Source organism: Hylobates moloch, unplaced genomic scaffold (genome assembly GCF_009828535.3).
Source record: "Hylobates moloch isolate HMO894 unplaced genomic scaffold, HMol_V3 SCAFFOLD_16, whole genome shotgun sequence".
NCBI lineage: Eukaryota > Metazoa > Chordata > Mammalia > Primates > Hylobatidae > Hylobates > Hylobates moloch.
In genome coordinates this window covers 48,489,902-48,502,864 of record NW_026652291.1, presented here as the reverse complement: position 1 = coordinate 48,502,864, position 12,963 = coordinate 48,489,902, and the positions used below count along the sequence as shown (strand labels likewise).

At 37.8% G+C, this 12,963-nt stretch overlaps 1 protein-coding gene across 1 annotated transcript; it reads left to right on the top strand.

Annotated features, from left to right (window-relative positions):
• The first annotated feature begins 5,587 nt into the window (after positions 1-5,587).
• On the top strand, positions 5,588-7,267 carry LOC116484675 (zinc finger CCHC domain-containing protein 7-like). Its single transcript, XM_032753721.1, is given in 3 exon segments — positions 5,588-6,629; positions 6,632-6,939; positions 6,941-7,267. Coding segments are annotated over 3 exon segments (1,677 nt in total).
• The last annotated feature ends 5,696 nt before the right edge of the window (positions 7,268-12,963 follow it).

Sequence of the window (12,963 nt, the reverse complement as noted above, 5' to 3'; positions counted from 1 at the left end):
CAGAAAGATAAGCAAGGACATAGAGGAATGGAATAATATAACAATAAAGTAGATTAATAAAATCATACGTAATTTCTATCCTACTGATATAGAGTGTGAATTTTTGTAGGACTATGAATAGTAGAAATATTGATGATATATATATTTGACTACAAAGAAAACCCTTAAAAAACATTAAAACATAGAACACTCACAGGCTACAAACAAAATTAGAAATAAGTAATAAAATGTTGACGAAAAACGTTTTGGAAGTTAAGAAACACTCTCTTAACCCCAGCATCAAAGAGAAATTTAAAATTGAAATTATATGCTATCTAGAAAGCATGGAAAGGGGAATGATTCACATTGAATATTTTATATTAAAACAGTTTAATTTATAGTCAGAGAAAAATGTATAGCCTCAAATTTCTTCATGTTTAAAGAAAATAAAAAATAAAATAATTTAGATCCATTGTTATGGGCTGAATTAAATCTCCCTCAAAATTCACATGTTGAAATCCTAACCCTCAGAATCTCAGAAAGTAACTGCGTTTGGAAATAGGGCCTTTAAAGAGGTAATTAAGGTAAAATGAGCTCCCATGGTGGGCCTAATCCAATATGACTAGTGTTCTTATAAGAAGAGGAGATTAGGACGCACACAACACACAGACCAAGGGATGACACCATGTGAGGACACAGCACAGAGGCAACCATCTGGAAGCCAAGGAGAATCCTCAGAAGAAACCAAACATGCTGACCCTTTGATCTTGGACTCTAGCATCCGTAACTCTGAGAAAATAAATTTCTGTTGTCTAAGCCATCTCTCATTGCAGCTCTAGCAAATGAATGTGCCCATGTTAAGAATTAGTAAAAGAGGCCAGGCACAGTGGCTCATGCCTGTAATACCAGCACTTTGGGAGGCCGAGGCAGGTGGATCACATGAGGTCAGGAGTTTGAGACCAGCCTGGCCAACATGGTGAAACTCCGTCTCTACTAAAAATAAAATAAATAAATAAATAAATAAAAATAAAATAAATAAATAAATAAATAAAAATAAAAAAAATTAGCTGGCCATAGTGGCGGGCATCTGTAGTCCCTGAAGTATAGGATGTCTGGAAAATTTTACTTTTTGAGCCAGAATAAGACCGTTACTAGACCCTTCTGTAAAACAATGAAAACGCTTAGCAGGCTGCAGGTTGTTTACCACAGGAATTGTAAATGCAAACCGTTCACAGTCTTGCTCAGCTAAGGGGATAGTAGAGAAACAGTCTTTTAAATCTATAACTATTAAAGGCGAATTTTTTGGAATTATAGCAGGAGAAGACAGTCCTGGCTGTAATGCTCCCATAGGTTGTATAACTGAATTGATGGCTCTTGAGTCAGTTAACATTCTCCACTTACCTGATTTTTTCTTAATTACAAAAACTAGAGAATTCCAAGGGGAAAATATTGGAGCTATGTGCCCATTTTCTAACTGTTCACTAACTAATTTCTCTAAAGCGTCCAGTTTCTCTTTACTTAGCGGCCATTGTTCTACCCAAATTGGCTTATCTGTTAACCATTTTAAAGGTATAGGTTCTGGAGGCTTAACAATGGCCGCCATCAAAAATGATATCCTAATCTTTGGCGGGAACTTTTTAAACCTTGCAAATTTTTTTTCAGTCCCGTACCAGGGACATACTCCATTTCATGCATCATACGTTGACTTTGAGGGCTATGTAATCGTTCTGGAATTAGAACTTGTGCTCCCCATTGTTGTTCAGGTGTTCAAGACCAGCTTGGGCAACATGGTGAAACCCAGCCTTTACTAAAAATACAAAAATTAGCTGGATGTGATGGCGCACGCCGGTAATCCCAGCTACTCAGGAGGCTGAGGCAGGAGAATGGTGTGAACCCGGGAGGCAGAGCTTGCAGTGAGCCGAGATCGCACCACTGCACTCCAGCCTGGGCGATAGAGTGAGACTCGGTCTCAAAAAAAAAAAAAAGACACAAATAAATGCTCAAAGTATGAGAAATGTAATTTAAAATCACAGTGAGATGGAACTATAAATCCACTAGAATTCACTAAAATTGAAAATACTGAGAATGCCAAGGATATACAACAATTGGAAATCTTGTATGGTGACAGTGAAAGTGTAAAATAGCACAACAACTTTGGAAAACTTTTGACAGTTTTTAAAAAATTTAAAGAAGCCCCTACTATATGACTAAACAATTCTAATCCTAAATATTAACAGATGAAAAAAGAAATATATGTCTAATGAAAGAATTGTACACTAATGCTTATGACAGCTTTATTATGAATAGCAAAAACTGGAAACAGCCCAAGTGTCCATAACTAGGTGAAGAGATAAGCAAAATGTGGTAAATCCATGTAATTGACTTCTACTCATCAATGAAAATAAACTACTGATATATTTAAAAAAAACCTGATAAATCTCAAAATAATTATGCTAAAAAAGCCAGGCACGGAAGTGATTTTATATATTATTCCATTTTTATAAAATTATAGAAAATGCCAAATAATTCATAAGGACAGAGAGCAAATTTGTCTCAAATCTGTAGGGACAGGGTTTGGGGGAGAAGAAAAAAATGAATTACCCAGTGACATGAAGAAACCTTTGAGGGTGATTAAAATGTTGTGAAATATGAGAATTTCAGGAATGAAGAGAAGTTTCTAAAAACTCATAGAAAAAAAGCAGAAGGGCTATAAAGGATCAAGAATTGGGAGAACATCAGAACACTCAATCATAATTATTCAAATCAAAATGATGTCAAACCTAGAATTTTATAACAAATTACCGTAATTATCAATTATGAGGAGTTACAAGAAGCGGTTTTTGTTTTTTGTTTGTTTGTTTGTTTTTTGAGGCAGAGTCTCACTCTGTCACCCATGCTGGAGTGCAGTGTGCGATCTCAGGTCACTGCAACCTCTGCCTCCCGAGTTCAAGAGATTCTCATGATTCAGCCTCCAAGTAGCTGGAATTACAGGCACCCGCCACCACACGCAGCTAATTTTTGCCCTCCCAAAGTGCTGGGATTTCAGGCATGAGCCACTGAACCTGGCGAAGAAGCATATTTTTATTTCATTATTCATGCCTACTTCCTCAGAAAGCTACTGGAAAATGTACTCCTTCGAAATGAATTTAAGCCAAATGAGAGTAAGATGTGAGATCCAGATAAGAGGAGCTAAAAACAGGTTAAAAAGCAACAGAATTCCCAGGAAGATCATGAAGCAGACTCACAAAACGACAGTAGTGTGGCAGATCATTTAGAAAGAAGGGACCTAGGAGGATGCTTTCCAGGGGAAAAAAATGAATTTATAGATTATTCTATACACCTAGTTACATTGAGAAAAGATTTGCAGTTCTACCAGAGAGTTTGAATAAGAATTAGTATTAAGTACCTGGGGAAGAAAAACAAGCAAAGAAAAAATGAAGCAATTATTAAGCCTAGGACATTTTATAATAAGGAAGTAAAACAAAAAGTTTTACAAAAATAGGAAGTGAAGTCCTAGTACACTAAGGAAGTATGAACAATATTTGCATAGTCAAAATAATGTAACCAAAATAATAAAAGTTGAGATATACCTACATTGGTGGAAGAGAGAGGAAGTGTGTGTTTGGGGTGCGGGTAGCTGTAGAAGAGCTAAATATTCCTCTGCACTACTAGGAAGTCATTGAAATTGACTGATGGTGTCCACAACTGAAATTTTAAAACTAGTTGTATTAGTATGTACTTTAGAGATATGGATGTAAATGACAGAAGAAAGAGCCAAAAGAACATAGAGCAGTTGCTGCTGGGGAACAAGTCAAACAAATAGGGAAGGGTGGGGCAATTTCTATTTTTCACTGTAAGTGTTTATAGTATAATTTGACTGTATTTTGATCATGAGAGTGACAGGATGTTATTGACATTTTTTGAAGTCTTCGCTGCCAGTTGTGTGAAAAGAGAAAGAACAGAAATAAGGAGAATCTTTAGAAGATGTAATAATACAGGCAAAAGATGACAATGCTTGGTCTAGGTTGGAGCACAAGAGATGGTAAGAAGTGGTGGAATTCGAGATATATTTGTTGATAATAAAGCTGATAGAACTTGCTAATCTACTGAATATGGAGAGTGAGGGAAAAGGGAGTCGTGAATGATTCCTAGGTTTTTGACTCAAGCAGGTAGTTATGAATGGTAGAGTCATTTATTAAAATGGAGAAAGTCTGAGAACTAAATGTGACAGAGGAATCCATACTTCTGTTTTGGACATGTTGAGTTTGAGAAAGTGATTAAAGGCAAGGACTCTGGACGAAATGACTTGAGTTTGAATCCCAGATTCACTGCCTACTAGCTGTGTGACCCTGAGTAAGTCATTTAACCTCCCTGTGTGTCATTTTCATGTGTGAAATATAATAGAAATAATTTCTCTGCTTCATAAAGTTATTGTAAGAATCAAACTGTTAATTAATTGGCAGGGATCATTGTGTGATTCACTGATTTATTCCAAGCTCCTAGAACAGTGCCTGGAAGAGAGTGGGTGCTTAATAAATACTGCTGAATGAATGAATGGATGTCTATTACACATTTGAGAGGAGAGGTTGAATAGATATATAGACATACACCTCTGGAAATTAGAGCCAGACATAAGTTGAGAGTCATCAGTAAATAGGTATTAAGAAATATCTATTTAATACCTATTAAATAGGTAGTTAAGAAAGCAGCTATAATATAAGGAAAGTTCTCCAGATCTTAAAACATACTACAGCTGCAACATTTATGTGTGTTACTATATAAGTACTGTCTGACAGATCATTGTTACAGAAAAGATAGTGCAGAAACTAATGCATTAAAAGCGTATCGGGCCGGCATGGTGGCTCATGCCTGTAATCCCAGCACTTTGGGAGGCCAAAGTGGGTGGGTCATTTGAGGTCAGGAGTTTGAAACCAGCCTGGCCAGCATGGTGAAACCCAGTCTCCACTAAAAATACAAAAATTAGCCGGTGTGGTGGTGGGTGCCTGTCATCCCAGCTACTGAGAAGGCTGAGTCAGGAGAATCGCTTGAGCCCAGGAGGCCGAGGTTGCGGTGGGCAGAGCACCACTGCACTCCAGCCTGGGCAACAGAGCGAAATTCCATCTAAAAAAAAAAAAAGAAAGAAAGAAAGAAAGAGCATATCAGTTGGAGTAGATTATTCAAACAAACAATGGAGGTGGGGAAAATGAGAATATGTGGGGCATGGAGGGTGGTGGTGGAATCCAGTCAGATCTTTACATTAAATTATAGCCAAAAAATTCAACATAGGCTAAAGAATTGAAAGTAAAATATGAAAACAAAACCCCAAAACTGTTGAAGGAATTATGGACAAATATTTACACTGATCTTGAGATGGGGAATGTTAATGCCATGGAAGAAATCACGAAGAAAAAAAATAGATACTATTTTTAATAGATGACATAAACATTTAAAACTTCTGAACATTAAAAAGTCATAAGCAAAATTTTAAAAATGACAAATTGGCAAAATATATTTGAAATATGACAGATAAATGATTAATATTACATCATTATAATTTATTAAGAAAAGTAGGTTTGCAGCCGCAGCACATCAAGGTTACTGACTTTTTATGATGTTTGGTGGCTATGAGATTATAGAAACATGTGAAGATGATCTTTATCGAGACGAGTTATCTAGTGAACTGAGTGTTGATAGTGAGGTGGAATTTCAACTCTATAGCCGAATTTATTATGCCCAAGATCTTGATGATGTCATCAGGAAGGAAGAACATGAAGAAAAGAACTCTGGGAATTTGGAATCTTCGAGTAGTAAACCAAATCAGAAGAAGCTAATTGTCCTTTCAGATAGTGAGGTCATCCAGCTGTCAGATGGGTCAGAGGTCATCACTTTGTCTGATGAAGATAGTATTTACAGATGTAAAGGAAAGAATGTTAGAGCTCAAGCACAAAAAAATACCCATGGTCCTTCTGCTTTTCTTCAATCTAATGAGCTGCTTGATAAGAAATGCAAGAGTGATATTGAAGAGAGATCAGGTGTAATCCAAGAGGTCATGATCGTAGAGGTCAGTCCAAGTGAAGAGGAAGAGAACACCATTTCAGAAGGTGATAATGTGAAAAGCTGGATGCTACTGGGATGTGAAGTAGATGATAAAGATGAAGATATCCTTCTCAACCTTCTGGGATGTGAAAACTCTGTTACTGAAGGAGAAGATGGTATAAAGTGGTTCATCAGTGACAAAGACATTGAGGCCCAGATAGCTAATAACCAATCACCTGGAAGATGGACCCAGCGATATTATTCAGCCAACGAAAACATTATCTGTAGAAATTGTGACAAATGCGGCCATTTATCAAAAAACTGCCCCTTACCATGAAAAGTTCATCGCTGTTTCCTGTGCCCCAGGAGAGGACACCTCCTATATTCCTGTCCAGCCCCCCTTTGCGAATACTGTCCTGTGCCTAAGATGTGGGACCACGCATGTCTTTTCAGACATTCCTGGGATAAACAGTGTGACCGATGTCATATGCTAGGCCACAATACAGATGCTTGCACAGAAATCTGGAGGCAATATCACCTAACCACCAAACGTGGACCACCCAAAAAGCTGAAGACCCCTTCAAGACCATCAGCCTTATCATATTGCTGTCACTGCATGCAAAAGGCCATTATGGACACAAGTGTCCAGAAAGAGAAGTGTATGACTTGTCTCCAGTATCTCCATTCATCTGCTACTATGATGACAAATTTGAAGCTCAGGAGAGAGAAAAGAGAGTAAAAACAAAAAATAAAAGTACTCGAGAAAAATGGGATATCCCAGAGCCATCCAAGCTACCTTACATAAAAGCAGCAGCAAATGAGAACCCCCATCATGATATAAAGAAGGGCCATGCCTCGTGGAAAAGCAACAGGTGGCCTCAAGAAAATAAAGAAACACAAAAAGAAATGAAGAACAAGAATAGAAAACTGGGAGAAGCACAGGAAGACTGACAGACATCGTGAAGTGGATGAGGATTTTCCCTGGGGCCCCAAAACCTACTCTTCTCCTGGCAGTTTTAAAACCCAGAAGCCTTCCAAGCCCTTTCACCATTCATTGCATTACCACACATCAAGAGAAGACAAGTCTCCCAAGGAGGGTAAGAGGGGCAAGAGAAGAAAAAGGAGAGGTGATCTGGAAGATGATGACAATGATAACTTATTTCTTATTAAGGAGAGGAAAACAAAAGTCTTAAACTCTCAGGCAGCCTCTAAATGTGGCTTTCCGTTGTTCATTTGGCCTTTGTGTCCATAAACTTCTGGCAATGTGTTTATTATCTATGATTAAATAAAGTCAGTTTGAGCTTTGCGTTTTTAATTTCAGCCATTCCTAGAGTTTCTGGACATCCATGGAGATCTCAATTATCTATGTCCAACAGGTTATTAGGTAAGAAAGTAGAAAGATAAACCTGGACTTCTCCTGTTCCAATATGTCATCTTTACTCAGAATCCTAGGGCTAGGAAGAAGAATTCATCTTTTCAAGAAAGCTTTTTAAAAATACTTTGGAAAAAAAACCGCATCAAAGGTAATTCATCCTCAGCATGAGTATAAATTAAATCCTTGTAGGAAATTAACACTAAGAAAAAGTCTTCAGTATTTTTCAACTTTTTTTTTACATTGAAAAGGACAATAACTATAAATTTATATCCAGCTTTTCTCGCTGCTGAAGTTGTTATCGGAATCTTCCTTTGGACAAAACATCACAAGCTGACTAAAAACAAAAGTGCCATCATTGAAGCCCTGAAGAGGCAGGGAATTGGGCTTCAGCAAAATACAAGTAAAGAATCCATCCAGTATAAATGTCAGAAGACAGATTTCCTAAAACAAGTGAAAGAGACATCAAAAATTTTAACACAATCACAATGAAATCATTTTTTACCACTTTTACAGTGATGTTTCAAGTGGACAGTCACTCAGATCTGTAGAGATGACTATTACTCAAAAAATTGTTTTGTTCTCTTGTATTTTTTTAACTACCGCAAAGCTATATAGAATTTTTGGTACTTGTGGATCTTTTGTACTTCTCATACCCTAATGTCAGAATAAGAGAAATAAAATATCTGAAATAGAAAAAAAGTATTAGCACACTGATAGAAGAACTGACAGAATAAATAGAAAATTCATAGAAGAAAATTACAAATAAATAACAAACATACAAATAACTTTCGTCTCTAGCAATTAATCAAAAACATATAACTGGGCAGAAAATTTTTTTGTATCAAATTAGCAAAAACTATAAAAATTATAATAGTGTTACCAAAAATGTAGAGAAATTAGTACTCATAACACATTTTAGATGGGAAAACTCTCCAGTAGGAGTCTTGAAAATAAATATCAAAAGCTTAAATTTTTTTACCACCTTTCATTCCAAGGTTTCATTTTTAGGAAAATTAAAATATGCCATTAAAAGTAATGATGTCAATCTGGTATTTTTTAATATGAAAAGATGTCCAAAATAGATTACTAAGAGCAAAAAGGGTACAAAACAGAGTATACCGTGGTTCCTGTTTTGTTCCAATATGCTGTCTGAAAGAAAGATCAAAATGAATACATTGAAACCATAGAAATGATTATCTTTTGGTGGAAAAATTGTGGGTGATTTTATTTGAAATTTATACTTTACATATGCCAAATTTTCTGTAGTGGACACATTTCCTAATTGTAAAACATTTCAATTATAAATTCAATATAGTACTATGCAGGATATTTCTATTAGAAAACTTTACTAAGATAGCTTGAGATTCAAAATAATGGTTGATGAAATGTAATATTATAATTGAAATTCATTCATGATAAAAAAGAAGGATCTATGCTAAGATCATTAAAGAATATGAAAGCCATGAGGTGAAAAATTGATGGGGAGTGTTATAATGGATGTATCAGTTTGGCAACACCTGGGACCCTGGATTAGTTTTAGCACCACTAAAAGTGGAACAATCAGACATTATGCATCTTGTACTGTGACACAATAGGATGTACCTGGCATTACCAATGAATATTCTTAAAGAAAGAAAGACAGGAAGGAAGGAAAGAGGGAAGGAAGGAAGGAAGGAAGGAAGGAAGGAAGGAAGGAAGGAAGGAAGGGGAACCTAAATCTAATAAAGCTTATAGACCTAACAGTTTACAAATAATATAGGGGGATAGAAAAATAAGCTGAACAATGTCACTAGGAAGCTAACAGACAAATCAGAATGTGAGAAAATCAGTAAGATTATGCCAGGCATGGTGGCTCACACCTATAATCCCAACACTTTGGGAGGCCGAGGTGGGCGACACACGAGGTCAAGAGGTCGAGACCAACTCTTGACCTCGTCAAGAGATAACGAGGTCAAGAGATGGTCTCTACCATCTCTTGATGGTGAAACCCCTTCTCTACTGAAAATACAAAAATTAGCTGTGTGTGATGGTGCTTGCCGGTAGTCTCAGCTACTCGGGAGGCTGAAGCAGGAAAATCGCTTGAACCCGGGAGGTGGAAGTTGCAGTGAGCCGAGATCGCACCACTGCACTCCAGCCTGGGTGACAGAGCGAGACTCTGTCTCAAGAAAAAAAAAAAAAAAAAAAAAAGACCTAGTCATTTAAAAAACTAAATGGTGCAAAAAAAAGGAAGGAGGGATGTATTATAGATTAAAAGAAATTTAAGAAATATAACAACCAAGTATGATGTTTGGTCCTTTTTTGGATCCTGTTTTGAATAAACTATAAAAATTGATATTTCAGGTCAGTCACAGGAACTTGACTCTGGGTCATGTTACATGATACTAAAAATTTTTTTGTTTATTTTGTTAGTTTTGTAATGGCATGTTATAGTTAAAGTATCCTTATCTCTCTACTAAGATACTTGTGATTGAAATGATACAATGTCTGGAATTTGATTTTGATACCCAAAATTTAAAAGGGAAAAAAGGTGTCTGTACTTGGTGGGGGAAGCTATATCGGTGAAATAAAATTGGCAAAATTGTAATGCCTCTTGAAGCTTAGTGCTGGGTACATCAGGGTTCACTAAACTGTCTTCTCTGCTTTTGTGTATATTTGAAAATTTCCCCAATTAAAATGTAAATGTAAACTTAAAATTATTAAGACAGATTTTCAGCTGAAGAAAATAAATGTTCCTGCTCATAGTTTTGGTACCAGTGGGCATTGTCCAAGTTTGCTAATATGAACATTTATTATTTTTTAGAAATTGAGAACTTGTGTCTCTGACTGGGAGAGTTATCTGGAGATATTTAGCTTAACTTGTAGACAGACATAGATTTTTGAGATGCTAAAAAACATTTATAGAATAAAAACAGATGTGAAAAGATGTCGTGGGAAGAGGTATATCTGAAAATCCAAAGAAGAAAATACAACAGCCTCTTAAGGCAACACACATTCTCAGTGAGGTATTTCGTAAGAATAGCAGAGACATTCAGATTCCCTAAGAAGAAATAAGTGTTGCCCAAGGTCCTACATGTCCAAAGAGCACCTTGCTGGGGAAGAATGAATCAGGAGGTTGTTTTTTTTTTGAGACAGAGTCTTGCTCTGTCACCCAGGCTGGAGTGCAGTGGTGCGATCTCGGCTCACTGCAAGCTCCGCCTCCTGGGTTCATGCCATTCTCCTGCCTCAGCCTCCTGAGTAGCTGGGACTACAGGGGCCCGCCACCACGCCTGGCTAATTTTTTAGTAGAGATGGGGTTTCACCGTGTTAGCCAGGGTGGTCTTGATCTCCTGACCTCATGATCCGCCTGCCTCGGCCTCGGCCTCCCAAAGTGCTGGGATTACAGGCATGAGCCACTGTGCCCGGCTGAATCAGGAGCATTTGTAAGGCTGCAGTCCTCTTCCAGGATACTGCTTGTCTAAATCCAAAAAGATGTTCTTTGAGATCTCTGAATTGGGAGGCTGTAAGCTAACCTCGCATCTTCTATTACACAACTAGCTCAGCACACTTGCTCTGCACCTTTGCTGCCCACTGGAATGTAAGTGTCATGAGGATAGGGCCCAGGCTTGTCAGAGTCACCCTCATGACCCCACCCCCTGCTACAATGCCTGGCACTTAGTAAGTGCTCAATGAATACTATTTGACTAATTGATGTAGTACCTTTTTGTTACAAAATGATTTCCCAATCCCCTCTACCCTATTCTTAATATAAAGATTTGTTTTTTTTAATTGAGAAATGGCAAATAAACGCTTTGGACCCCCTGAAGATTAAATGCTAAAATCCTCGTAACAGTTTTTTTGTTGGTGTTCTTATGGGACTGCGTGAATTCGAAGGACGTTTATAATGCCTCATAATGCTCTAGGAAGTGAGCCAAGAACTCCACCATCACTAGGAGTTTCAAAACCTTGAGAACTTTTCTCCCGGTGTGTTTAAGAGTATGCAGGCTCATTCTGCAAGAAATGTACTGGCTTATGTTGACATTTTTGTCTTTCCCTACCTCCCCACTAAGTACCACAGCAGTTTCTTTTCAGGGTCATACACAATTCCAGCAGCCTTTTTGGTGAGTGGAAGATAGCCCTACATGCTTCCCCCAGCTCACACGGCTCTAATAAGAGACAATCCCCGCAACACAGTACAGTTTCCCAGCAGGATAAAAACTAGTTTCTAAAAGGTAATATTTCTCTCTTGAGAAAGTATAGTTTGTAACTCTGGCACTATCAAATTTCCAGGTCATCTTTGCTTGCTGGGAAAAAGAATCCTTATGAAGAGAAGTTGCTCCCTGGAGGGAGAAGAAGGCAACAATTTCCCCCTGAACCGACCCAGTGTCCTGGAAGGATGGCTACAATGGACCCCAGGGAGGCCGCCAAGCTGTTGGGCAAAGGAGGCATGGGTGACCACAGAAGGGAAGATCCCTTAAATGGAATGACTGGCGTGGCCCCTCAGGAAAGCTCTCACAAACCGACCAACACGATCACCAACCATGCTCTGATCATTTTCAAGTTGTTGAAGTTGCTCAGCGGATTAACAGGATATTGCACTGGCTTTCTCAAATGCACACACACAGAATCACTTAATGCCATTTTCAAGGACAAAAAAAAAAAAGAGAAAGAGAGAGAGAGAGAGAGAGATCCAAAATCCCTTCAAGCGAATAGAAAAGAGTAACAGCATAAAACAGACCCATCCTCCTCACCACCAAGCAGCGTTCCCCCACCAACCAAACAGCCAGCTCATGGCTCCTGTCTGTCCAGCAGGGAGAACACGTGATCTCCCATGGCATCTGCCTTGTACACTGTAAACCCTCTTCTGTCCCATTTCTTCTTCGTTGAGTCACCTCAGAAATAGAGAAGGGGCTGTGCTAAGGAAAGTCCAGCTGAAAGTGCACACCCAATTTCCAGCCTCATTCTAGGCCAGAGAACACAACAAGGCAACTTCTTTGTGAACTCTGGAGTTTACCTTAATTTTTCAAAAGTCTAATCAGATCTAGTAAAGGAAGGGGGAAAAAAGTACTTGACGTAGAATTGCCTCCTGGATGCCTGATTCAGGTAGAGGTTTACAACATAATTATTTGGTCATATTTACCTAATGTCTTACCTGCTCTATTATCTGCTTTTTCAGATGTGTGCTGTTTTTGATTTTTAATTGCTCTTATTTACCAAATGTCTTATTGATTATATTATCTGGTTTTTCAGATGTGTCCTCTTTTTCATTTCGCCGTGAAGAGAGTCTGGCCTAGCACAACTGGCGACTCGCTTCATAACCCAAGAACTGTCAAGCAACCTGTCCAGGTTGAGCTCAGAGATTCCATACTGTGACTGATGTTTCTTTATATCTTATAAAAAGCAATGCTTTTTATAAGAACTAAATAGCTTGCCTTCAAAGGGAAAGTTTAAATACTGACAATTTTTGTGTAGCAAATGCCTTCAAATGTTCAAACAGATTGTTTCTAAGGTATGCCCGTCATTTTCTAAAAACAAACAAGCAAACACACAAACCTTCAGAATCTTTTGTAATTTAAAGAAGTTACATTAGTGCTTAC